This window comes from Tursiops truncatus, chromosome 1 (genome assembly GCF_011762595.2).
Source record: "Tursiops truncatus isolate mTurTru1 chromosome 1, mTurTru1.mat.Y, whole genome shotgun sequence".
Lineage (NCBI taxonomy): Eukaryota > Metazoa > Chordata > Mammalia > Artiodactyla > Delphinidae > Tursiops > Tursiops truncatus.
Window position 1 is genome coordinate 174,720,529 of NC_047034.1, and position 26,989 is coordinate 174,747,517.

Consider the following 26,989-nt stretch of genomic DNA (forward strand, 5'->3'; position numbering starts at 1 on the left):
CCCAAAACAATAGAAGAAACTCAACAAATGACACTCGTGCCCCACTCTAGTTTCACTCTGGAAGACGAAATGTAACTTTAATAAAGGGAACTGGGAAAATTCTGAAATTCTCCTTCTGGAACCTTGGACGGGATTTCCACTTTTCCTTGGGCCACCAACAGACTTCAGAAGTGGCTCAGGACGCAGGAACCGCATCAGCCCCCAGAGGCCAAGCCGTGGCAGAGGCCACCCGCCACGATGCCCTTCTGGAAGTCTTGCCTGCATCAAAGGTCTGTCTCAAAGGGTATCTCCAGGAGACAGGCTGTGTGACGCACGCAGCGCGGAGCATCAGTTCCCCCAGGGTGACTGCTCACTGAATTCTCTTTGCTAATAATAACACTGCCACCCCAGCTATTAAACTGTGAGCACATTCCAGAGACTCTTCAGGATAGAGCGGTTCTTTGCCCCCAGCGCTCCTACTCAGAATTGCGCTCATTTCAGATTTCAAGTTGAGTTTGGCCAACCCAAATCTTTTCTCCTTTAGAATAAAACCCCCCCAAACACCCCTCATGACCCCTGGCCCCGTAATGCCCGGATTTCCTGACTTTTCACTGCGTAACAGCCTCTATCTCTGATCAGCCCAGGAGTGAGCACAGTTGGGGGAGGGTCCGGCCAGGACAGAGCTGTCATTCCACCCACATTTCCTGAGCTTCTACAGGGTAGATTGAAACACGTTAGGTGTGTAAATAGGTCATGGGGCTTGGATGTGGTGCTTTCCTGAGATAGTCCGCATACTTGCAGACTTGCCAAGCACGCAAAGCTCAGTCCCAGGGCAGGGGGAAGGCGAGGAGGTGCTCAGAGGCAACCTGAGAGGCTGGGATTAGGGTGGTGTTTAATCAGGAACTGAGACTAAAGGGTTTGTTAAGGAACCTTCGTGCAAAGAAGCAGCGGGATCTGGGAAGTGGGTGGAGAGTACAGGCGTTGGCGTCAGACCTGGGGTCCGAGTCCTGGTTCTGCCGAGTGACATGGGGCAAGTGACAGATGCTCCCAGTCTCAGTTCTGTCCCTCTATGAATGGGGACAATACTACCCACCTTCTGGGGCTGGTGATGAAAAGGAAAGAATCCGTCTAAAGCTCTCAGCACGGTACCCGGCACATTCCAACCAACCAGTAAGGACAACCATTGTGAGCATCGTGCAAATATATAGCAATTCCCACTTCAAACTACGTTCACATATTAATAGCTCTTATGAGCCTCACGGATGAGGAGAACAAGGCCCCAAAGATGTATGCAGTTTGGCTTGTTTGGGGCTGCAATGCAGGGCTCTCATCCCTTCAAGTGTAGTGTTTCCCCCGGATACGTTACATTGAAGAGTGTAGAGCGTTAAGTCCAGTGCTTAGTAAGTGGAGGCCACTCATTACATGTGGACAGGCTCGCTGCCTGGTACTTCTCTTTTGGGGACCAGGAAAATGGCGGCTTCAGTGGCTCATCCCTTGCCTGGCCTTGGAGAAGGACATGGGAGGCATTAAGGGAAATTCCATGGGTCACAGCTGCATCCCACCTCGCTCCAGCAGCCAACTTCTCCACGGGAGCTTTCCCGGCGAGATGTGAGGCATTACAAGCTTCAAACCAGAGTCTGAGAAGCAGCAAACTTCTATAAATGAAAATGCTGGTATCCTCTTAGCGCCAATCTCCCCCAGCGCCTTGGGGGGAGCCGTGCGGTGAAGCGGGGGAGCTCTGCAGAGGAATGATCGCGTTCCCAAAACTTTTCTTGTGTTTCTATTTAGGAGTGGAGTTCTTGGGACAATTTGTCACATTTGGTTCTGACTTAGTATGCTAAAAAATAACTCCCTCTTCACCTGACCACTGAGAGTGACAGCCAGGTGTCAGGACAGCACTGTGGAGGGAGAGGTCTGCCCTCGCTGCCAATGAGTCAGGTACGAGGCCAGCTCGAGCATCTGGACTAATTTGTCCTGAGCTGAGCTGCCGGCTGCCTGCCATTTCCTCCCCTCCCGCCCTTATTTGGAGTCCCTGACAGCTGAGCCGCAAACCAACGGGGGAGCTGGGCGCCGGCCAACCGTCACCCTCTGCTTCCCCGCGTGGGTCCGGCTGCTGATGAGAAAGAAGCCTGAGGCATCGCTGTGAGATAACCAAGGACTCTTTTTTGCTCTTCTCACACCTTTGAAGTGGGAACCTCTTGAGGCAAATCAACAAGAATGTGGCTCCTGCAGCTGGGGGTCCTGGGCTCGTTGGAGCTGCTCAAGGCGGAGGGGCTGTGACGAGCTGGCTGGACTGATAACTTTAAAAGGGCATCTTCTGCTGGCTCCTCGCTCAGCTGCTTTATCGCTGCAAGTGACAGAATGGGGAGGGTTCCATCCCTCTTGTGCTCTCAGAGAGCCAAGGGGCTATAAAAAGAGGAGGCGCAGGGCAGCTGGGAGACGGAGACGGAGGAAGGCCACGGGTGGGAAAGCAGAGAGAAGAGTCAGCAAGCACCAGACCACCCATTGACCGACGCCAGCATGGGCTCCGCCACCATCGCCGCGAGCTTCCTCCTCTTTCTGGCGTTTCAGCTCCCAGGGCAAACCGGAGCGAACCCCGTGTATGGCTCTGTGTCCAACGCAGACCTGATGGATTTCAAGGTAGGGCCAGGAAAGGGGCACGGTCTGGGATGAGGGGGCTTTGTGATGCTGTGCCAGGCAGTGAGACGTCTCCCTTTCCCTGTTTTCCTTTTGTAAAGAACTTGCTGGACCATTTGGAGGACAAGATGCCTTTAGAAGATGAGGCTATGCCCCAACAAGTACTAAGCGATCAGAATGAGGAAGCTGGGGTCCCTCTCAGCCCCCTTTCTGAGGTGCCTCCCTGGACCGGGGAGGTCCACCCAGCCCAGAGAGATGGGGGTGCCCTTGGGCGTGGCCCCTGGGAACCCTCCGATAGATCTGCCCTCCTGAACAGCAAGCTGAGGGCGCTGCTCGCTGCCCCTCGGAGCCTGCGGAGGTCCAGCTGCTTCGGGGGCAGGATGGACAGGATTGGAGCCCAGAGCGGACTGGGCTGCAACAGCTTCCGGGTAAGAGGAACTGCGGATGGAAATGGGGTGGGCGGGAAGGAAATTGTGGTTTTGTTGAGGTTCAAACCTTGTGAAAGAATACCACCAGGGGACGCCTTCAGCAGGAAAGGGAACAGCACAGAAGCTTACTCCCTTTGAAATTTCTGTCCCAACTGGGTAGGTGCCCCATGAGTCTCAGAACCATGATACCATCCTCAGCTACAGTCTGCTGAGAAAATGCTAAGAGGAAAAGAAGTCACTGCTAGGAGCACCGGGAACTTAATATGTTCACGGGGCCAAGTCACCTGTGTACGGCTGATGGGCAGTTCATGGCCCTCGAGGAACTGTCAGATCCCGAAGGATGGGAATTTACCAGGATTGACTTTTACTAGTTTCTAATGGGCAATTTGTTTACCAGTTCGTGGAACTCAGAGGGTCGTCAAGCTGGAGCGGGGGCTGGTGGGAAGGGAGCATGGTCCTATGAAACTGACTTTCTCCAGTGGAGGCAGGTCACCAAGTCAAACATGTCTCTGCTCTCTTTGTAGTACCGAAGATAACGGCCAGGGAGGAAAAGGCGGGCCAGGCCCCCGGCAGACTTCAAGAGACCCTCACCCCCTGGGATCTCTCATTCAACTTTGTCCCATCTCGTTGCCATCAGGTTGAGTTGTGACGAGTGTCCTATTCAAACATCAGCCTCCTGTCAACATTTCTCACATTTTATGCTAAATGTAGATAAAGTGGTTTAGTTGTGGCTTCTCCACTTCTCCCACCCATGCGTTAAATTTTAATCACCTGTTACTGACATCGGTTTGAAAATGAATAAACTTCAGCACCACGGACAGAAGCTGGAGGCTTGGTGTGACTTCTTTCATTTCCTGGGGAAGGGAGGTCAGCCTGATAGTCCTTGTCATTTTACCTTTTGTCAAAGAGAATAATGCTCAGTTCTTTTCTTCCTCCTTTTTTAAAAAAATAACAAACTTATTTTGGGGAGCAGTTAGAGGTTCACAGCAAAATTGAACAGGAAGTAGAGATTTCCCACATATCCCTGTCCGTCCCACGTGTACATCCTCCTCCATTATCAACATCCCTGCCAGAGTGGGACATTTGTTACCATGGATGAACCTGCAACGACACATCATGATCACTTAACGTCCATAGTTCACATCGAGTTCACTCTTGGTGGTGTACCTTCTATGGGTTTGGACAACTTCGGCTTCCTTTCATTTCTCCCTCCGTGAGCATGGTGTGTGTGTGTGTGTGTGTGTGTGTGTGTGTGTGTGTGTGTGTGTGTGTGTGTGTGTGTGTGTGTGTGTGTGTGTGTGTGTGTGTGTGTGTAGGGGTCGGGTCTCAAACCACAGCTCTCAACTTGCTCTCACTCATACTGCAGCCTCACCATGGATCCCGAAAAAGCCCCTGGAGACCAAAAGGGCATTTATCTTTCTATTCAGATTTGCTCACATTCAGGGCACTTATTTATTGAAAAGAAAACGTACAAACATCTGGGCTTTTCTTCTGGTTACATCGAACGTAGCTTGTACTCAATATGACACTTTTTGTACACTTAGTGTTTTTTCGTTACTGTTATTATTATTAATTTTTAGAGGCACATATGTAAAATAAGGGCACTAACTCTTCTCTGACACCTTTTGAGAGGTAGTGCGCCAGCTGAGTGAATTGCACTTTTAATCTGAAGAAGAGTAGGCAGGATATTTGGGTTTAAAAGCTGAGCAAAGTGAAGAAAGAAATGTTTGCTGTGCTGACAAACTTCACGTTTATGTGACTTTGGGGCACTGAATTTAAAAATTAGCCATTGGCTTTCCCAAATTCAGGTCCAAGGTGTTTGGACTTGTAGGTTTTACTAAGGTGGGAGCCACTGGAGAAGTTTTTTTGTATCTGCTTCTGAAAAGGGTGCTGCCCAGAGCAGAAGGTACCAGGCCCTGAGTTCACCTGCAACATGAAGCAGGGCGCTGACCAATTTTCCCAGCCGTTACCCCGACACCACACTCTTCGGATCAGATTCTACGACACTCCTCCGACAACCCTCCACCTTCGCTTCCCCACGCCCTTATTCATGCTGTTCCTTCCACCTAGAATGCCCTCTGTCCAGAGCCCTTGAGACCGTTTTGCTCATTTCTCAAGGTTCACTGAGAATGCCACTTCTTCCCTGAAGCCTTCCCTGACACCACATGCCCAGGACAAATGAAGCTCTTCACTGGCAGCATTTTATAACTATCATATAGCTATTATCATAGACCACAATTTGTCTTGGTATGCAACTGCGTCTGTGTCCCTGAACTGCAAGCTCCGGGAGGGTCAATGCCCCTTCAGCAGCCCCTGCAGCACGTGGCACTTTGGGTGCTCTATAAATGTCGGTCAAATTGTCTTGGTCTGGTACAGAAATTGAGAAAAGAGGAAATAAATTAGCAACGTGCTCTTTGTAGAGGGAAGGGGAGGCCAGGAGTGAATTGATGGTTAGAGAGGGAGGTGGGGAAAGAACAGTAAGGTAACCACTTCTCATAAAGATGTTCCTTACGTGGACTCTGAACGCAGAGGGTGGAAAGCCAAGAACAGAGGACTAACAAGGACCAGGAGGGTGGAGAGCAAGGAAGAAGGGTCTGTCCAAAGCCGGCTCCTGAGGTCCGGCACTGGGGGAGTGGGAGCTGCTGAGAGGAGAGGAGTGGGGACCTGGGCTCACTGCCAAGGTGTCGCAGTGACACAGCGGGTGCTCGCCAATGGAATTCACTGAACGTGCCAAATACCTTAACGCACAAGAGACGCCCCTGGAACTTAGAGGACCCTCAGGGATGGGCGGAAGGGGGGATGGGCAGAAAGGGGGATGGGCGGAGGGACCTGAGCCGACTGAGACCGTTTGCCACTGTGGAGTGGCAACGCGAGGCAGGACAACTGGAGACCAAGAACATCACGTTTCCGGCGAAATAAAATGTGAGCAAAGAGCCGTGGCAGGTGGCAGCGACGGAAGCCGGTTGCAAGGGCTAAACGTCCTCAGGCCCAGCACCACGTCCATTTGTTCTGGTTGGACATCGGGGAAAGCTGCCTGTGGGTCAGCCTCCTAAACGCAACACCAACAGGAACCGAATGGCTTCTCCACCGACTGCTGCGGGAAGGAAAGGCTGGAAGGACAGGTGGCTTTATAGGAGGAAACGACCTGTAAACTAGGCCCAACAGCATCGATGTGAAGGGGGAACAGGAGACGGGGAACACCGGTGGTTTTTGCTAAAATCCTCAGGACTAAACAGGTTCTTATACTAAGGTGGTAAGTGGCCCCCTGCGGATGAAGAGTCCTGCTGGGAGAGCTACAGAAAAAGACCTGAGACTATAAACCCCTTCCCCAGCTGTGCAATTTTTACATATTAGAAAGAGAGAGGGAGTAAAATGAAAACCAAGTATGTGCCACTCTAAAGAGAGTGCACGGTGGAGACAAGACGATGACGGAGATGAAGACATTTTATTCTGACGTTACAGTTATAGTGAGAACTTCCAAGTTCCAAGAGTTCAAATAAGGATAGAATTTTACAAATTAAAAAAAAATACAATTTATGTACACAGTAGAATTAGCTAACATTACCACATAAACAAACAGTGCAAACAGAAAGGAAGCTGCTACTGTTGAAGTGACCAAGGTCCACGAGCCGTGGGGCAACACTGCACGTCAACACTGCAGGCCTGGGAGGGCGCTGCTGGCCTTTCCGGAGGCTTTCTTGTCCCCCCAGGGCCGTGTCAGTGCGTGATTTTGCATCAGAAATGTCATATGGTCAGCTGGGTCAAGTATACAAGTGTCCATTCCTGTCCGGAACTGTTAGTTAAACAAGGTCACAAGCAAATCGTCCCCCAGAGCACAAAGGTCCCCCAGTCGGGTGGGGACTCTTGGCCCCCTCCCCCATCACCTCGGCCAGGGAAACAGGAAACCATCTCTAGCCAACCCCAGCCCCAGCCCCCGAGGGTTTCTGTTCATCCAGGTGCCAGGTTCACCAGGAGGTGATCAGGCTGGCAACAGGCGGGATGTTGAGATGCAGATTTCTAACAGAAATCAAAGGAGGGAGGCTTACAGTTATTTTGTTACAAGTGGAGCCCCTGGAGCCCCGCTTGTCTCTGGGCTTGTCTGGAAAGGGCAAGATGCCAGGAGAGGACAGGAAATAACGTGCCTTCCCAGAGGGGCTGGGTTTGGGTCCTCCTTGGTGGCCGTCCAGTCCGTTCTGGGGGAGGGAGGCGTTTGCTCTCTGCCGTCTATCTCTGGGCTACACTGAAGGGAACAAAATATCTGGTGACTTAAACACGACGTGATGTGCAGGAGGCATAAATCCCGACACCACTCACCCGGGGTGTCCAGGAGGCCAGCAGCCTGCGACCCCGCCCTCTGGAGGTGGGAGATCCTCAAGCAGGACCTCAGTGCTACCAATTTCAGGAGAGGAAAGGAGAGGGAAGAGGAAAGCAGGTTCCTGGTATAGGCGGTCATGCCACTCGCCTGACTTGGGCATTGGTTTGCTTCTCAATAAAATAAATAATGCGGTCAAGTTCCGAATGCTGCCTTAAAATACTGGCAGCTGGTTGAACGCAATCACATTTAGAAGGGCTTGCCCTTTGGTCCTTGTGATTTCCCGAACTACTTACTGGGAGTTTCATCTGTGTTTCATAAGTCAAGTGCACCCAGGGAAGTTGAAAATTTTATAGGTCGAAGTAATCTTGGTCAAAGAGATTAAGAAAATGGAGGAATGGAGGGGCCAGAGTCATTGGCAATGATGCTGACGCAGCCCCCCGGCATAGGTGGAGTTGTTCCCTAGAGTGTGTGGAGCGCAAGACCTGAGCCAGCAAAGCCGGGCGGACACTCACTCCCCAGGCTTAAAGGCGGCAACAGAAGTCGGGAGGCTGAGGGGAGAGAACTGTGTTGCTGAGGCCTGGCACTGACGTCCTCAGGCAAATTCCATGATTAAAAACAAACAAACAAACAAACAACTAACGTAATGCAAATGAATGCCACCTTGACCCTCAGAGCACATCTGCCACATGGTTGCACGATGGGCCTAAGATGTTGCTAAACGTGTAGAGAGAGCACAAGAGGAAAGTAAGCGCAAATGCCTTCGGGTGCCCGTTCAGAGAGGACCAACCAGCCCAAAGGGAAACTAAGTCACTGAAAGGGAGGGAGGCTTCCTCCGCTTGATGTTAAAACCCCGGGGCACGTGCTGGCAGAAGCCACCTCCCTCTCCCCGCTGTTAACCCCTCCTGAAGTTTCCACTGCTGAGCCGCTCGGTAGGCTGCGGATGGCCAGCAGGAGGCCAGTGAGAAGTGCTCGCGAAGGGAAGACACCCTCTTCCTCGAATAAACATCTGCTGTACTGTCACACTCTGGCTTTTTAAGCCACATCGTGGACCTGTGAGTGGACCTGGCTCAGGATTCACTCCTTTCCATCTTCTGAACAACGGCACCATTGCCCAGAGTCAAGTGCAGCAGCTTATCTAGGGGTGCCCTGCTTTTAGGGGTGATGCCAAGATCCTCTGGGCTGGGGTTGCTTCACCAGGAAGATCCAGGTAAAACGTAAGGAAAGTTTAGTAATTCCATGGAGAAGAAAAGGACCAGGGTAAAAACGTGGCACTCGGAGACCACGGGTAATTTGGAAAATGGAGAGGAAGCCGAAATGCTGAAACCTAGGGCAGATGTGAATCTAACCCTACCGTCAGTTACTGTTCAGGAACTATTAGCGGGGTTTGAATGCTTTGTGCTTCTAGGGCTCTAGATTCACAGCACAGCGGCGAGACCAGAGCACCAGCTCACACCCAGAAGCAGAACCTCCCTCAAAATGAACTGCTCAAGATGTCAACTTCAGAGTCCCAGTGAGGGCGGGCCTCCCTGAAACAGGCATAGTTTCCTCAGGGCCCAATTCCTCAATTTAGTAATTGACTGAATTCTGCAACTGGCATTCCACCCAGTGTTTGCCTCGGTCAAGGTCCCTCCCATGATGGTTTAAGGCAACAGCTGGGTTCCCTAGGAAAGGAGCAAAGAGGTGGTGGGGAACCTGCTCCGAGCGCCCCCGCCAGTGGGTGAGGCCTGACTTCCCTTCTGGTCCTGGTGCTAGCGGGGAGGAGGGGCTGGGGCCTGTGCCAGCACTGGATGGGGGCGCGCAAGGGGCAGGAAACGGGAAGACACTGGCTGAGGTCACACAAGTCCAGACCCTGATGGCTTGACACCACCCCCAGGAGCTCTGACGGCAAAGTGTTCGATGATTGCAGGCTTTCCAAGCCAGCGGGCGACTGGGAATCTTCCTGGCCAGCCATGGCGGCGGAGCCCGAGCTGTGGCTCCCGGAGAGGACGGGCTGGCACGTGGCGGCGAGGCCGAGCCGGGCCGTCATAGGGTCTGGTAGTGCTGCCGCAGCCGTGCCTGCAGAAACTCACGTGTCAGGTTGTGCCGTGTGATGACCCCAACGATCTAGGATGAAGCAAAAACAGACCCAAGTCACCTGCAGAGTGAACCCCACTGGGACGAAAACATGAGGGACAGGAGTGGACAGAGCTTGCCCGGCCCGTCTCAATAAACGGCAGGGCCAGAATCAGGTCCTGGAAGGACGGGGACAGGCCTGACAACGTGATCAAGACACTCATTTCAAAGGCCACCTAGGGCTTCTCTGGTGGCCCAGTGGTTGAGAGTCCGCCTGCCAATGCAGGGGACACGGGTTCGAGCCCTGGTCTGGGAAGATCCCACGTGCCGCAGAGCAGCTAAGCCCGTGAGCCATGGCCGCTGAGCCTGCGCGTCTGGAGCTTGTGCTCCGCAACAAGAGAGGCCGCGACAGTGAGAGGCCCCGCGCACCACGATGAAGAGTGGCCCCGGCTCGCCGCCACTACAGAAAGCCCTCTCACAGAAACGAAGACCCAACACACCCAAAAATAAATAAATAAATAAATTTATTTTTAAAAAAAAGGCCACCTAATTTCTAGATGGGAACGAGATAGACACAACTCGCGATCGCAAGCTGGAGGCCAGTGGGATGAATTCAGCTCCCAACGGTTTTAGTTGGGCCGGCTAGAATCTGAATGTGAATGTCTTTTTAAACAGGGCCCACGCTCTCTAGCTTCTCAGCCACCACACGCAGCCTGCTTGGCGTGCCTGTGCAAGACGCAGAGCCCAGGGAAGGCTTCTGAGCGGCGGTGACCCCTGCTCCAGCTCAGAAATACCATCTTTCAGAGCCACCTGGGATTTATAATAACACATATCTGGACTTTGTCCTAGTTCCTGGCACAAAGCTCTCAAAACTCTTGGCACTTCCTAAGTGATGAGTAATAAGGGTGCCTTATTATTCCTAACAAGCCCCTTTCAACCACCCCAGCGTTTATGTTAATGAAGTAACTTTTAGAAAGCCCTTTAAGGATGGAGGCTGGTTTCCCAGGGAACCAAGTGGGTGACTAGAAGATTGGAGCTTTCATTCCCACCACCCCCTCGCTGTGGGAGGGGAGGGCTGGAGGTTGAATCGAGCACCAATGGCCAATGATGTAATCAATCATGCCTATGTCATGAAGCCTCTATTAAAATCCCTGAGCTACAGGGTCTGGAGAACGTCCAGGCTGGTGAACACGTAAGGTGCTAGGTGGTACCAGAGAGGATGCAGAGCTGGGCACCCCTTCCCATTCCCACATCCCTTGCCCGGTGTATCTCCTCCATCCGGCCGTTCCGGGGTTACTAAATTATTGTTTACTATAAAAGGATATAAGTAACTGTTTTCCGGAGTTCTGTGAGCAGGGGGTCATGGGAACCTCCTATTTACAGCCAGTCAGTCAGGAGCACAGGTGACAACCTGGACTTTCCGTTGATAACTGAAGTGGGGGGAAGGCGGATGTGATGAACAGTCTTGTGGGGCTGAGCCCTCAATCTGAGGGACCCGACGCCGCCCCCAGCAGACAGCGCCAGGGCCGAGGTGAGTTTAGGACGCCCAGCTTGTACCCAGAGAACCAGAGAACTGCTTTGTGTGGGGAACACCCGGCCTCCTCCGCCAAGCCAGTGACAGACGCACAGCAGAGCATGAGAGTCCAGAGAACCAGAGTCTTCCCTAAACGGGTATTTTCCGCAGCCATCGCAGTGACTCACAGCTGTCACTGAGGTGGGTGTCCCACACCATAAACTGCGTTAGAACTGTCAGCGCGGCTGTGTTTCAAGGAACACGATTTGACTCCCTGCCACTAAATCCGTGTAAGGACACGCCGTGCCGTCGGAGGGCCTGCTGTGACCCTCACTTTGGAGAGCCGTCACTTCCTGGAGGGCAACGAGGCGACACCCACCGAAAGCCTCAAACAGGTGACTGTTAATGGTGAAATTTAACTAGATATTGCACAACAGAGGACAACTGAATGAGAGACCGGACTGCCATGCGACGGAATGCTCCCGAGCTGTCAAAGTATCCCAAGTGAACACTTTCTGCTGTGGAAAGTCATTTCCTATAGATTAACTGAAAAATTAAGCTATTAAACAGGATAAATAGTGTTAACATCTTCACTAAACCTTGACATATAAAACCTCTATGTCTAGACACAGAGGAAAAAAACAAGATATACTTTGAAAAGTTAACATGGCTGCCTCTACAGAGATCAGGGTTTGGCATTTCTTTTTCCTGCCTACCTATATTTTCATATTTTCCTACAAACACCAATGTTTGTGGAATAAGAAAAACAATGGAGTTCTAAGAAAGAGAAAACAATGGGAAAATCTGTAGCAATAATTACTAGGTGTTTTACTTTTCAAAACTCTCCAAGTATTTTGTCTGAAACTCCCTCATTTACTGCTACAAATTCCCATAACAGGGGGGGAACTGACCCCCTCCTCAAGGAGGCGCCATCAGGTCAAGGGTGAAGAGGAAGGTTTCAGGACAGACAAGGCCCTAAGCGCTTCTGGGCCTCAGAGGGAAGACCAGTGAGACGCTGGCGACATCTGCCGGCCACACAGGAGACGGCGTAGAAGAAACACCCCGGAGGCAAAGGGGAAGGTTCCCGAAGCTACCGCAGTCTCCCCCTCCACCCCTGGGCCCCTCACCCCCGGTGGGGAGCCACAGAGCAGGTTGGGTCTGAGAAGCCTCCCTGCGGGATTCTGCTGCTCCTTCCTGGGTGAGAGGCCCCGCCTCCCCGGCAGCACTGCCCTTAGAGGGTCCCTTCCAGAAGATGCGGCCACAGGCACACGCGCACTTACGTGCCCTTACGCTCACCTCTCCCACCGCATTCACCACGGGCAAGTGCCGCAGGCCCATCGTTCTGAACAGGTTGAAAACTTGGGAGACGTGGGTGTTGGGGGAAACAGTGAAGGGCGCGGGGTTCATGTACGGGGTGACGTCCTGCAGAGGAGACAACACAGGGGACCTGTAGCCTGTCCTGCCCGGCCAGGATCAGATGCCAACCGTGCAGACGAGCAGCGGTCCACGCAAGACAGGCCCTCGGCCTCCGTGCCTGGCCCCGTCCCCAAGGGAAGCCCGTCTCACCACGATCATGCGCGGGTTCAGCAGGGTCAGGTCCAGGTCATGGATGTCAGGGTACCGCGGGTAATCCTCGGCCATCTCAGCGTAGGAGAGGCGCGGCTGGCTGGCGCTCTGCAACCCCAACAGAGACAGTCCTCGCACCGAACGCGGCAACTGGCAGGGTCACCTTTAGAGACCCCCTCCCTCTGCGTCTGAGAGCGGGGCGGGGTGGGGCGGGGCAGGGGCGGGGCCAGAACAGGTGCTGCACAGCCAGCTCTCCGCCAATTCCCAGCTGTGTCTCCCTGGGCCAGTCCCCTAATCTCTCTGAACTTCCCTTTCATCTGTAAAGCAGACCTGAGCTATTCCAGAGTTTCAACGAGAAAAGTGCTAACTAATAGTAGCTGTGTGGGGTGACTTGTGTCACCCCAAAAGATACGTCCGAGTCCTAACGCCTGGTACCTGTGAATGTGGCCTCATTGGAAACAAGGCCTTTGTGGATGGAATCAAGTTAAGATGAGGTCATATTGGAGTAGGGTGGGCTCTAAACCCAATGACTGCTGTCCTTATGAGAGAGGAGAGGACACACGGGGAGAGAGTGGGTGACGAGGAGGCAGACGTGAGTGGGGAGCCTCCAGTCGAGGCAGGCCGAGGACCGCTGGCGCCCACCACAAACGAGGAAGGCGCCTCCGGAGGAAGCACGGCCCTGCCGACACCTGCGTCTTGTCCTGTGGCCTGAGAACTCTGAAAGGATACCCTGCTGTTGTTTGAAGTCACCCAGTTTGCGGCGACTGGAAATGGCAGCCACAAGAGACTCACACGGGAGCTTCGCGACTCCTCCTGCATTCTGAGTCTTCTGGACTTTCCCTCAGCTCTCACTGCTGCTGACCGTCAGCGGGCAGCTGGGCCGCCACTACCAGCTCTCGAGCGGGGCACAGGAAGCACAGGTGCTAGTCAATGCCCTGCCCCGCTCTCCTCCCCTTAACTCCCCTCTGCACACAGCCCTCCCCGTCCACCGCAGACTCAGGCCAGCTCTGGCGGCTCCTGTGTGCAGGCCCTGTGTAGTCTGGCTCACTTAATGCCTCCAAATTCCCCGTCCCCTGTGCTCCGCACGTGACCTTTCCCCCATTCCAGCAGGGCTGGGCCTCCCCACAGGCCACACCCCCAAGCCTGAGCCTCTCCACCCATGGCCTTTTCTGTTCTGCCCATGCGAGCTTCTCTTCTGCAGGCCAGTGAGACCACGAGTGACCTCAGCTGGCTGCCCACAGGCAAGACCCAAAGCAGGAGAGTCAGTTTGGAAACTAGTCCTCTGGGTGACTTTTTCAGGCTCCATCTGAAGGGGTCAAGTGTATCCCAGGTCGCTATATGGACCACTTTGAACACAGCCCACCCACGCCTGCTATCTCGACAAAAACCAAAGAGAAAAAAGAAAACTACAGGGGAATCGATGAGAAGAAGGGTATGTCTCTGGATGACACACGTAACAAAGTTCATTCACGGCAGACATTAAAGGCAGAAACTATATTAAGAGCCCACCGGCCAGAAGGACACTCAGCCCCGGGTGAGGAGACTACGGGAAGAGGCGCCGGAGGGCAACTCACAGCTCTGCTCGGGCTCAGCGCAGGGACCCTGCCTGCAGCGGGGGCCACGCGGCCACACACACCGCTGGACGGCAGGTGCACGGACTGCTCCTGCCACCCTCGTGCCTTCCAGAATCCTGGTGGGGACAGGAAAGGAGACTCACCGACTGGCTTTCAGAGTAACAAACTCCTCGGACGAGCAGGGTGACGAGCTGCGAGCGCAGGATCAGGCCGTGGAAGGTCAGTGGGCGGAAGCGCTCCTCCATGGTCCAGTCTTCGCTTGGGGACTGGTCAGGGTATAGGTTGGGGTAGGGAGTGTATCTGTTATACAGAAACCAGACGCTGCCTAGGACACCCTCAGCAGGATCACTTCCCGTCCACGTCCCCGACCCCCTCCCCCAAACCCCCCCCCCCACCGGACAGCCCCGGCGGGCGGGCGAGGGGCTGACGGCCCCGCAGGCGGCCACGCTCCCTCACCTCCGCTCGAGCATCTGCTGCAGGAGGTCCTCCTTCTCGCCCGGGTCCTCGGAGGTCACGTGCTCGTCGCACACGTTCCGCAGCTCGCTGGATGGGTAGGACTTCATGGACTGGCTCCGTCTGCGCTGCTCACCGGCGCGGGTGAGGATGCTGCACTTCTGTGGGTGGGAGGGGCGGCGACGACGGCCAGCTAGCGCGGGCGCGCCAGCACCCACTCAGGTGAGGATGTGGGTGACAATGCGGGTCAAAAGCACAGGCCTATGCCGGAACTGCAAGAAACCTTCACAGCGGCTCAGGGGCTTGTGATTCAAAGGAGCCTGTTGGAGCCCAAGGTTTTTGCCAGCCCAACACCCCTACTCCTTTGATCTGGGGACAGCATCTCAATGCTGCTACGTCACGTCTTGGCGGTCCTATCAACTGACGTGCCCCCCAGCCTCCGAAGCCAAGGGTGGGCACGTGACCCAAGTGAGGCAGTGGGACTCTCCCTCAGCACAGGTGCCTCCTGGTACCTGCAGAGGGGCCACCAGCCACCTGCTCGCCCAGAGTGCACTGCTCCTGGTGCTTCAGCTTTCCTGTCCATCCTGCAGTTCCCAATGGACTTTTTTCTTTCTTAAGTAGGTCAGAGTCCATTGTTGGCAACTCAGAACCCTCCCCGATACAACCTGCACCGAATACTCAAGACTGATGTTTAAAACAACAATCTATCCACGTGCTTGCTGCAGTGGGAATGAACACACGTCCTGACGGCCTAACACAGTCCTTACTCACTGCGTAGTCTATACTATACTAACTGTCCAGTCCACACTCACTGTCGCGTGCAATGAAAAGAGTGCTGACTTTCACAAGAGCCAACCAGGGCCACCCCATCTACGGGGTGTGACAAGCACGGCATCACTGTGGGCAGCAGGGAACCACTTGTCCATCGCCCACCTCCCCTCCGGGGCCGTTTCCTTTACCTTGTATTTGATGTTGTTACTGATGAGCTGGTTGCCCTTCATGAACTCCTTCTCATTGCCCCGGTTCTCCGTGACCACTGGGAAGGCGTGGTGGACAGTGGTGCGCAGGATGCTGACCAGAGACTGGATGCGGGTGTGCGGGTAGACGTAGGTCAGGTTGGGCTCCATGATGTCGCTGGCTCGCAGTCTGGGGGAAGGAGGGAAGCGGTCCGCACTCGTGACAGAGTCCACGGCACCGGGAGCAAGCCATGACGGAGCTGCGCTGCCTCTCCTGCACTGCCTGGACCACCTGGGCCCCTTTTCTGAACCATCTCTAGCAGTTCCTGGAACACACCCGTTCCTTGGTGTGTTCCGTCCCCTTCGCACATGCTGTTCCCTGTGCCTGGAATGCCCTTCCTTGCTCTGTCAGACGTGTGGGCCAAGACCCTCAGCTCAATATGAATGTCCCCCCTCCACAAACCTCATCCAGTTGCTCAGGGGTTTGGCCATCGCTCCTCAGCACCCCATGGCACATGCCAGTATCACCACTGAACTGCTAATTATACTGGAATTACAATGTTTGGGCGTCCCTTTAGACCAGGGATGGCAACTGTCACCCACAGGTCCAATCTGGTCACGCTCGCTCGTTTACATGTTGTCTGTGGCTGCTTCTACACTAAAGCGGCAGGACAGAGAGCACATGGCCTGCAAATATTTACTATCTGGCCCTTTCCAGAAGTTGGCTGACCCCTACGTTAGACTTTAAGCACCTTGCACGATCCCAGACACGGAGGCCTGAACTATCTGTCGGCTGATGGATAAGCTGGTGATTATGCCCAGAGGAATCACTGCTGATAGGACGACACCTCGCTGGGCACACACGAGGCAGCTAGTTCTCACTCACAGGGCTTGGAGCCTAAATTTAAACACTCAATCATAACACTTCCTATTTAACCAGAATGCCACAGCGGCCGAACCATCCACAAAGCGGCCCTGCCCGCCCCAGTGCCCAGCTGCACGGGGCCGCTCCACCATCCCGAACACACTTGGGTACAGACGTGCTTGCTGTTGGAAGGACCTTGCTGTTGTTACTTACCTTCTTCCAACCCAAGAATCTGAATTACCGTTTCCTACCTAATACAAACATTCCTGGGCCCTAAAGTCTGTAAATTCTGGAACTAGGACATGAAGAGAAATCCTGGCCTTACTTGTCCATTTCCACCTCCGTCTCCCATTCTAGAAGCGGCACGCCTCGCAGGCCCACGTGGATGTCATAAATGCCCTTATTGAAAAAGTCCCCTGTCCATTTGGCCACCTGAAACACAAAGCAAAGACTTGAAAAGAGGCTGCTGTGGGGGAACGTGGCCCCGAACCTGAAGGAGGCCTGGACGGGGGGCGTGCTCACCATCAGGGTGACCATGATGGGGAGGCCGTACGTGATCTCGCTGGTGGACTCAATCAGGATGACCGTGAGACTGATGCTCATACGGACGACCCCGCCCAAGAAAGCCGCAGCACCGATCAGGGCAAAGGTTCCCGAATAGATATGGCCCAATCCAATGTAGCTGGGGAAGAAAGAAACCAAGAACACGCCTTAGAATCACACTGGGGGTGCGGGAGGGAGTTATGATTTGCACACTTGTGCATATGTACTCAAGTGCACGCTCAGGCGCATGCACACACACACACACACACACACACACACACACACACACACGCGGTACCTTTTGAGAACGTTGGCAACTAAACGTCCAAAAGCAGCTCCACATAGCAGGGAAGGCACAAAAAGGCCGCTTGGAACAGAAATGCCGTAAGTCCAACATGCAAGCACGAAATAGAGGACGAAGAACAACGCCAAAGTGATGGGGCTAAAAGTACCTGCAAAGCCAGAACAGACCGACCTGAGTCCCGCTAAGATGCCTGCCAAGGCCCACCAGACTGCGTTGGCTCCCACCAGGTCCTTCTGCGCGCTGACCGGTTCACCTCCAGCACCGGAGGCAGACACCCCAATCTTGTCTGGGTTGGCATTACCAACGAAAAGCCCTGTTCTCGCTTAGAATGAAGGGCAAGCCTGGCTCTGTCTCACAGAGGAGTAACCATTTGTTTCCTGCCCCAAACCCCGCCCTCCTGGATACTCACTATCCTGGTGGAAAAGCTGAAGGATGCCAGACTCCTGGGAGTTGAAAAACAGTGTGGCCATGTCATTGTAGGTCTCATTGGGACAAAAAAAGGTCTTGATGCTGGAATTCACTTCATCTGATGTGACCTAAGAAAAAGGAATCAGAAAGTCAAATAAGGGCCCCTGAGGAGGGCATCTGAGACTTCAAATGGGATGTCTCCAGCGAGGTCGAAAGAGTCTGGTTTGCAAGCTTTACCCGTAAATTAAACAGGCAGCAGAAAAAAGATCGATCCCCAAGAGCAGCCAACCGTGATACGGTATATTCCTTGCGTTTTGAGAAAGAAAGAATCAGGAGGAGGGCCCTGTTCATGCACATTCACAATAAAAACGTAACTACACTTAGGGTTCACCATGGTCTGGCTCTGCCTCCTCTCCCAGGGCTAATTTTGTCAGTGGTACTGCGGAAAGCCTGGCCCCAGAGCACCATGGATGGTGGAGGACGAGGCAGGGGACCGACAAGTGGCCGGGAGTGGACAGGCGTCTGCGGAGGAGAGTCCAGGGCACGGCCTGACCTAACGCCCCAACTTTGTCCCAAATGGAAAAAGCCTCCACCCGAGTTTGCTGCAGAAGAAAACCCATGTACATGAGGCCCGATGCAGACACCGCGCTCCTGGCTGCACAAAGCCCAAGCTGGGAGGAGAGATTACTTCTCCACATCCCAGCCCTCTCATTCTCTTCACCGTTTTGTGTGAGCAGATGAGCTCCGGGCACTGCTGGACTCGTTATAGGGCGAGGGTATCTGTTTTCTGGTTGGCGATGTACAAGGAGCACAGGGGGCAGACCTCACACCTCTCACTGGGCAAACAATTAGAGAGTGCTTCTGGCAAAGTTAACTAAGCAGACTTTTCCTGGATTCCATTCTATCGATATTAATGACACGGTAAAGATGCCCTTATGTGGACCCTGTAACAATACCAGGTGATGGGTTTGTATAACCCTACCAGGTGGACCTGGCTGGGCAACACGGCCGGATGAAGGCTGCTGTAGGAGACAGGAGAGCGCCCCCTATCGGCAGAACCTGGCAGGGAGGAGCTGGCAAAGGAGACGCGTGTGCGGAACAGTGAAGGGGGGACAAGCTGAGGCGACAGCTTAGTCACCAGCACATGCAGTGTTTCCCAAACTATGCCTGGAGGAACCTAGTCCTGAAGGTGCTCTGGAAAGAGTCCTGTGGTCAAACGCATACAGAAGGATCACAGCACTTGCTGGAAATCGGTGGATCTGTGAAAAGCAGAGAACAGGCTCCATGATCAGGTGGATTTGACTCTCACACTGCCACCCTCTAGTGACCTTGGGAAAGGTCTTTAATTTTGTGAAGCTTCCGTTTCCTCATCTATGAAATGGGAATAATACCCACCTCATGCTATATATTACTAGCTGGGTGATCTCGGGCAAGGCCTCAGTTTGCCTCAGTTTTTTCATCTGTAAAATGGGGACAATACTAGCCAACGTGGCAATGGTAAGGACTAAATGAGGTCATGTATGTACAGTGCTTAGTAGAACACCTGGCACACTACGAACATTCCAAACATTCCTAACACTTACTGGAACTTTAAAGGCCCTGAGAAATCCTGTATTAAAGAAACCTACTCAGCTCTGGTTAACCCATCTGACCACAGAATCCTTTTCCATTTGTTTGCTCTTGAATCACGTGTATCAATGTTCCTTAGAACACACTTTGGAAAATATTGGTCTGGTAAGAGGTGGCCTTGGGGAATAGCCAGTAACAGGGATCAACAAACATTTCCTGTGAAGAGCCAGACAGTTAATATTTTAGGCTGTGCAGGTCACATACAGTCTCTGTCACACGTCCTTCTTTTTTTTTTTTTCCCCAACGCTTTAAAAATGTAAAAACCATGGACCGCAGTTTGCTGACCTCTGACCTCTGACCTAGTACATTCCAGCCGTTCACTGACTGTTCCTGGGGACAAGGAAGAGGCAGCCACTCAAGACAAAAGCCCAAAGGGGCTCAGAGGGACTCGAGTGGCTCCCCGGAGGCAACAAGACATGTACTTAGAGAACCTCCAGCCTCCACCCTAGAGACCGGCTCTCAGACCCACCGGACTGGACTGAAAAACACAGGGTACAGTAAGCTCCAATGCCTACCTCACTCAACCGGCTCTTTCGGGGAAAGGTGCTAGAAAACGTCACATACTCCTAGGAAAGGAAAAGGAGAAAAATGCAAAGAGGAGGCATGCCAGTAAATGGCCTAAAGCCAGAACAACTGGAAGACGCAGGACGAGCCAGGACCACCGTGTGCCCTGAGGCAGGCACTCCTTTCTCCCGTCTGAGGGGTGCCTCTTACATCCCGAGGGTGAGGCTGGCGTGCACCTTTCAGGGGTGGGGGGGGGGTCAAAGAGTAAACTGAGGCTCGGAGGAGAAGCAGACAGTCAGCATCCTGAACGTCTGTTTCCAATTAGTTTTGTTCAACAAAGAGAGAGAGGGAGGGAAGGAAGGACGGGGGTCGGGGGGGGGGGGGGGCGGGGGGGAAGGGCGGACGGAGGGGGCCGGGTGGGGATGGAGTGGGAGAGGAGTTCCCTCTATGAGAGCCAGGACTGTTCACAAAAGTGAGAAAGAGAAAGTTTGGTGCACATCCTCTCTTAGGTAACAAGACTACTACAACGCCCGCCCCACCCCGGGCAATCTGAATCAGGTGTGGAACAATGAACCCAACACGTCTATTAGCTCTGAACTGAGGCAAGCCATACATTTCCGGATTCTTCTGTTTCGCGTGTGTAGGACAAAGGTAGCAGGTGCACCAGGGTTACCTGGAGTGCGAAGGAGTCATTACCAACTTGACTTGCGGAAGACATCTGTCGGCATTCTCCTAACACCATGGAGGCCACAAACACCACCACGGTGGTCACCAGAGACACCAAGAGGCTCTCCAAGACTCTAGGAGGCAAAGCGCAGCCGTTACTGTGGATAAAAAGTCACCTGGTCCTGGGACCTCAAAAACTGCCTACCTCCAGCCCTCCTTTCCCCCAAGAGCACGCACAGCAGCCCCTGCTGTTAGCACGTGAGCAGAATTTATCAGTGACTCGCTGCATTCCAGCAATTTCCACGTAAAAAGTGGGCAGCCAGTAACGTGGGCTGCTGCGGCCACATCATCTCTCTCCGAGGAATGAACGGCCTTCCGTTTTAAGTCCTGGGGCGAGAGTCTAGTGAGAGTGCACCCCTCGCAGGGCCAATACTGACTTTGCCATGCGTCCTGGCGGCCAAGTCCAGAGAGGCTGGGAGTGAGCCAGTGGCTCTGATATAAATTAAGCTCAGCCTCAGTCTTTTGGCCCATCTGACAAACAGGTTTCCATTTTCAGTCTTAGACATGACATGAAAGCTGGTGTGGGAAGTGGGGTCCATTCCCCGGGAGAGATGGCCTGGTCTACACAGGGCCTGGGGGCCACGGCAGGAGGGGAGGTGACTGCGTGGGTACCTGACGAGCTTAGGTTTCGGGTGCACGTTTCGCATACGGTACTTCGCAAGCCTCTTGTTCAGACAGTTGAATGTGGCTCCCAGGAGGCCCCCAACGACCCCCATCACGACGAAGAAACCCAAGTCCATAGCTGTCCAGAGATGACATTTTTTATCAGAGTCAGAGCACTGAGAGAAGGGGCAAGGGAGGGAGAGAGAAAAACCAGAGTGCCCATGAGAACAGGAAGGGACAGGAGCAGAAAAAGACAGAGACGAGAAGCGATCCTGCCTTCTCCCTACGAGAGCCAAAGCAGTGCTGGAATCCCGCCCACACTGAGCACAGGGCATGCGGGAGACGACAGGGGCAGGGACGCACCTACCCTTCTGACAGCTTCTCTCTGGCACTTAAGAGCAATTTTCACGGGTCAAGAAAGAAATTTGGGGGGCAAGGACAAAACGTACCTTAAACTCGCCAAAGTTCAGCAATCCAGGGAGCTGGAAGGAACCCCAACTTCCAAACTGAATCCCAGAACGGAAGAAGTTGAGGGTGAAGGTGGCAGACATGGAGCAAAAGAGCTAGGGGATAGGTGAAAAAACAAGAACACTCGATAGCGACAGGTCCTGCCTCCTCCCAGACGTGTCCCCACCAACCTCCTGCTCTGCACAGAGACCGGCCAACTCCAGGTCTGGACACAGGGCCCTGGTGACCACGGCAGTAGATACACCACAAGTGTGAGAAGTTGGAAATCAGGCTATTAGGAGTTTTCATTCAGCCTTTTGTGAAGGACTATTCATTTACAGCCTACTATGCACCAGACCCTGTGCCAAAAAAGGAACAGTAAACACCAGAGGAAGAACGTGCTCCCCTGAGGCAGGAGACGGGGGTTCACATCGGGACCACAGCCGGTCTCACCTATCGGGTCGGATGGTTCATCAGGAGAGAAGAGCAGCAGCTTGACTAAGGATGGGAAGGGTGCTAATATGGGAAGTACAGAAAAGTCCACAGTTTGGAGGTTATGGGTGTCTAGAGCAAAGGAGTTTCCAGTAACGTCAACTCTCTTGGTCTCATCAGAAGCACAGGTTAACTAAAACTATCGATTAAATCGAGCCTTTTATCACCGTGAAACGTCCCTCATTCACTTTGGTAATTCCCCTTGTCTCAAAGTCTCCTTTAACGTTAAGAAACTACTACACCAGCCTTATTTTGGTTAGTGTTTGCATGGTATACCTTTTCTGCTCCAGACATTTGTAACTGTATTTAAAGTATGACTCTGGTAAACAGTAAAAGAGGAAAAAAAAAACTACTGGTAAATGTAACGGGTAAGAGGTGTCCAGTTTAAATCTGGGGGGTGTGGTTAAGCTCAGGGGAAGGTCTTCCTCACCACTTTCCACGTGAGCCCTTGGTTCCAGAAGGATGAGCCCTCCTCCAGACTGAACAAGGTACCCCCAATGGGGGCCCCGAAAGCTGCAGCGACTCCAGCGGCCGCCCCTGCTGATACGAAATCCCGCTTGTCTCTGAGGACAGAAAAGAGAGACGGTTTATCTGAGAAACAGCCCTCAGGCTGCGAAAGGCAAGTTTTCACTTCCTTATGCACTGACATTTTAACACCTCGAGACCCACGAACAGTCAGGGCTCATGAAGGGCAGGTCTCTGGGGAGGCAACTCGGCAGCCAAAGCAGTTCACCTATGAGCCAAACGCTCTCCCCAGAGGAGCTCCGCCAGGTGGGGGGACTCCCTGACGTCCGTTGACTCTCAACATGGATTCTCAGGAGGCAGGCTGGAGGGTTCTGGTGGCACCGCTGAGCCACTGGCTCATCAGACCTTCCTTCCAGAAAGCTCAGCACCAGAGAAAATGTACAAGTGTGGCTGTGAGCAGAGGGGCAGGTGACAGTGACCGGCAGGAACGCCGAGGCGAGAAGGCGGACCGCAAGCCGGCCCCTGGGCCCCTGACTGCAAGGGCCTTGCCAGGTGTGCAGGTCAGTAACACACGCAAATCCCACGGGCTGAAGAGTGCCCAGAAGCAGCCTTCCAAACCCGAGACGTGGCTGACCAAGCAAATAAACTCCATCCTTGATAATATGCCTGTGGACTTCCCTGGTCGTATGTTCGATCTTGGACCACATTCTTCGTTGTCTGAGATGCTTCTAGAGGCCCTACGTTACGACAAAATGGAAGCCATGATGCCTGCTTGGCCCTTGTGCTCCTAACCTTCAGAAGAATAATTCAAAGCCCACCTCCTTCTGGATGGTCGGGTTCTGCACGCAGCCCGCCCAGCAGGGGAGAGTGTGAGCCGGACTAGAGCAAGTGTAGGGTCTCAGTGGCAGTAAATGAACGGCTCGTTTTTTCCAAAAAACACCCCAATTTCCAACCTTTCCATACCTGTCACTTCGAAAATAGGGGAAGTTAAACTGGATCTTCCGTAAAGAGAGGCTCTGAAACTAGAACAAGAGAAAACAAAGTCAGAGAGGGGCCCGAAGCTGCAGGCATCCACAGCGCCGGGGAGTCCCTGTAGCCTGAGCGTGCCTGGGCAGGGACTGCGAGAAGGAGTCCGGGGCAGCAGATGGGAAGAGAGGCGGCTTTGGGGAGGAACTGCTTTTCCTGCCCCCCAATTTCTAGGCCCCTCAGAAACTGCATTTTGTCCATAGCGAGTCCAATAGGAAAAGGGGAAATTGCTGAGCGAAGGGTTAGGCGGAACTGAAAGCTGCTGCAGACGTCATGGGGCAGAGTCACCGAGGAAGGGCCAAGGGGGCCAACTCGTAACCTGCTCGACAAAATCTCAGGCCGCCGCACAGCAACTCCCTCCCCTTAGAACATGAGATGTAAACGTCCCTAAGCGACAGTTCATAGGGAACTGAGACTTCTCCACGTGGACCAGCCCGTGAGCACGGGAGCCTGGGGTCCTGAGCGAGCTCCTTGGCCTCCCTAAACCTCAGCTCCTCATCTCAGAAAGAAGATGATAAGGGCAACTCCACCCTTGAGGTGGCTTTAAAGGAGCCAGTATATGAGAGTCTGGCCCGGACAGCACCTAACACTAATGAACAGCAGCTGCTACTCCCGCATTGCTTCCAAAGGAATCAGCATAGACCTGCGCCTGAGACCATCTCAGCCAAGGCTTCCAGCCTCTCCCGAAACGCTCCACAAAGCCACCCTGCGTGGATGTGCTTGGCAAAGGCTGTGGGAGCACCGGGTGACTTTCATTTGAACAGACTTTCTCTCTGTCCCATTCCTGCTCCTAGGACTCAGCAGGGCCTCGTCAAAGCCTCGAGGTACCAGCTACCTGCTCTCCTGGGAGTCAGACCATATCGTTTTCTCGTCAACCCAAAGTGACAGCAGATTCCGAAGCCGTGTTGGGATGCTCCCGATGGATTTTTTCCAAATTCAACCACAGACACGCCCCTGTGCAGGAGGCCCACTCGCAGGGGTAACCCGCCCCCGCAGACCATCAACCCTTACCTGCGGGAGGCCAGCCCCTACCACTGCTCCACTGTGGATCATGGGGCCTTCCTTCCCCACGAAGAGCCCTGGAACAGGTGGAAAAGGGGGAGGCCATCAGTGAGCACAGAACGGTCTGGGTCAGGAGACCTTTGTTACATAGACCTTTCTCTTGACAACTATAAAACAAAGATGATCCTATGACTTTGTAAGAGAAAGGGTGAGTCAAATTCCCATCAAACAGGAGAAAATAATCTTGAAATTCTACATCGGGGGTCAGCAAACCATAGCCTGTGGGCCAAGACGGCCTTGCTGCCTGTTTTTATACAGCCTGAGAGAGCTCAGAATGGTCTTTACATTCTCACATGGATACATTTTAAGCGGTCATGTAAGTTTAAGCACCTACCTAACAGCTTCTTTTCTTGCCTCTTGGCCCACGAAGTATAAAATATTTATTATCTGGCACAAAAACTTGCTGACTTTGCTAAAAGCCAACTCCACAAACCAATTAGACATTCATTCTACTTCAAGACTCAGTGGTGTGCTGGTCAGATATCTCTGAATGGTAACTAATTCAGAGCATCTGTATTTAAAAAATAACCCATCAACAAACAGTGCAGAAACCTGTTTGAGGCCGGGGCCTTCAAATCCGAACCTACTCAGTGTACACACATGATGCTTCTTGTCATCTTCGTCCCCTGAACGCTTCAAGGATAAAGGTCAGAAAAGACCCTCCTTACCTCCAGCCACACTGAACAGCACTCCAAAGACTTTGCAGAGCAGGGTCCGGAGACGCACGATTCCGGGCACCTTCACACCATTCAGATAGCATTTGATCTCGGGTATCCCAGAACCCGCTGCCACTGGCTGATGGGGAGAGCAGGTACACCCAGAAACTCAGACTCCACTGGGTCTACGGTTCACCCTAGACAGCCTCACCAAAGAGGGCGAACTGACCCTCTTCACCAGAGCAGCACCCACCCCCCTGCCCCCCATGGGCCTGTGAAACCAGAGGCTGCCCCTGCCCCCCGGGCTTCTGACTCAGTAGGTCTGATGCATTTCTAGCAAGTTCCTGGCGATTCAGCATCACCTGGGGGGCCTTTCAACAATCGATGCCCTCCTTCACTACCGGAGAGTCTTACCTCATTCGTCTAAGCTGGGTATCAGTCACTTTTAAAGTTAAAGTCTTTTGAAGTTTAAAGCATTTAAGTTTGAAGTATTTTAAAGTTATTTAAAGTCATTTTTACCGTTCCCCAGGTTATTTCTAACGTGCTACCAAGGTCGAAAACCAACCTTCTCGTCTAGATTGTTCCTCTTTAATCTCACCAGAGGCTGAAACCACTTTCAGAAAACATCTCTAAGTGAACGAGAGACCACTTTTTCTACGGGAATCTATATTCGAAGTCTAAATCAGTTTCTTGACATTTCGAAAATGGAGATGGAGAAAATGAGAGCAAAACCTCATGAGCAAAAAGGCGACACCCCACCACCTCACCTCAATTAGGACAAGAAGGCTCGCGAAGAAGACAAAAGTCAAGTTGAAACCCAAGAGTTCAAGGAGGGACAGGGCGAGGCAGCCTTTCTGGCTGCACTCCTCCACCGCTACAGACATGGGGTTAAGGAAACCGTGCCCGCTAGCTGGGGCGGTCCTACCGTCACTTGAAGTGAGGCAGCTTCTCCTCTTCTGAAGCACGGTGGCTGCTTACTGCACACCCTCCTGTTCTCCGTATATAAACTTAAAAAAAACACAACTGCCTGAGATGTCTCCTACATTAGGAACCATTTTTAAACTATGAAATACTTCAAACATTATGAGAGGTAAGGTACAGGCACCTGTACTCCCACAGCCCACGCCTTGACAAATCTCAGTGTTACGCCACATTTGCTCCAGGTATTTTTTTTAAATGAAAACATCAGACACCATTAAAAACAACGACGACAACAACAAAACCCTTTCTGTTTCCCTCCCTCTCTCCTGGAAGAAACCACTAAGCTGAAACTCTTGCGCATCCTCCCCTGCAAGTTTCCATGTGCGTCCACATTGTTCTAGGTGCTTCTAAAATTAAAACAATGGCATTGCACTTGATGCACATTCTACAGCTGCCTTTTTCGTCTCCCTCAACGCTTTCTGAGAATTAGTCATGTTGATGGAAAAGCTCTGGTTCATTTACTTTGACTTCTACATAAAACTATATCATGTGAACATCAATTTTCCCACTCTCCCATTTGGTGGGATTTCAATCCTTTGCCATCACAGAGCTGCAATGAACATCTCTGTGCATGTCTGAGGGCCACATTTAGAACAGAAACTCAGGAGTTAGGAAGGTGCACCTTCCTATGTATTTGATTTTCATTTCCCTGCTGGTGGTGAGGTGAGCACTTTTCCACAGGTTTACTTATCGGCTAATTTTCCTCTTCTGAGAATTGCCTGTTCACATCCTTTGCTTGCTCTTCTATTGGGCTGTTTGGGCTTTTTTCTTACTGAGCTGCAGTTCTCCCTCTATTCTGGATACT

The 26,989-nt window shown here is 52.8% G+C and overlaps 2 protein-coding genes across 18 annotated transcripts in view; one reads left to right on the forward strand and one right to left on the reverse strand.

Annotated features, from left to right (window-relative positions):
• The first annotated feature begins 2,499 nt into the window (after positions 1–2,499).
• NPPA (natriuretic peptide A) lies at positions 2,500–3,854 on the forward strand. Its single transcript, XM_004311697.3, has 3 exons — positions 2,500–2,619; positions 2,718–3,044; positions 3,569–3,854. The coding sequence occupies exons 1-3, from the start codon at positions 2,500–2,502 to the stop codon at positions 3,578–3,580; spliced, it is 459 nt and encodes a 152-aa protein (XP_004311745.1). The 3' UTR covers positions 3,581–3,854.
• Positions 3,855–6,470: 2,616 nt separating this feature from the next.
• Positions 6,471–26,989, reverse strand: part of CLCN6 (chloride voltage-gated channel 6) — a 28,675-nt gene continuing 8,156 nt past the window's right edge. For 2 of the 17 annotated variants that reach the window (XM_019930863.3, XM_033843205.2), the window contains exons 6-24: positions 25,971–26,077; positions 25,216–25,342; positions 24,497–24,564; positions 23,423–23,481; positions 22,425–22,557; positions 21,505–21,618; positions 21,065–21,231; positions 20,400–20,526; positions 19,738–19,788; positions 17,595–17,721; positions 17,180–17,333; positions 16,861–17,020; positions 16,664–16,770; positions 15,477–15,663; positions 14,521–14,678; positions 14,208–14,364; positions 12,491–12,598; positions 12,221–12,346; positions 6,471–9,462 (exon numbers count right to left, since the gene is read on the reverse strand). In XM_019930863.3, the coding sequence (XP_019786422.1) occupies positions 9,382–9,462; positions 12,221–12,346; positions 12,491–12,598; positions 14,208–14,364; positions 14,521–14,678; positions 15,477–15,663; positions 16,664–16,770; positions 16,861–17,020; positions 17,180–17,333; positions 17,595–17,721; positions 19,738–19,788; positions 20,400–20,526; positions 21,065–21,231; positions 21,505–21,618; positions 22,425–22,557; positions 23,423–23,481; positions 24,497–24,564; positions 25,216–25,342; positions 25,971–26,077 (2,318 nt within the window). In that variant the 3' untranslated portion in view covers positions 6,471–9,381. The other 15 variants (XM_073795904.1, XM_033843198.2, XR_012328005.1 and 12 more) reach the window with 14 other exon arrangements.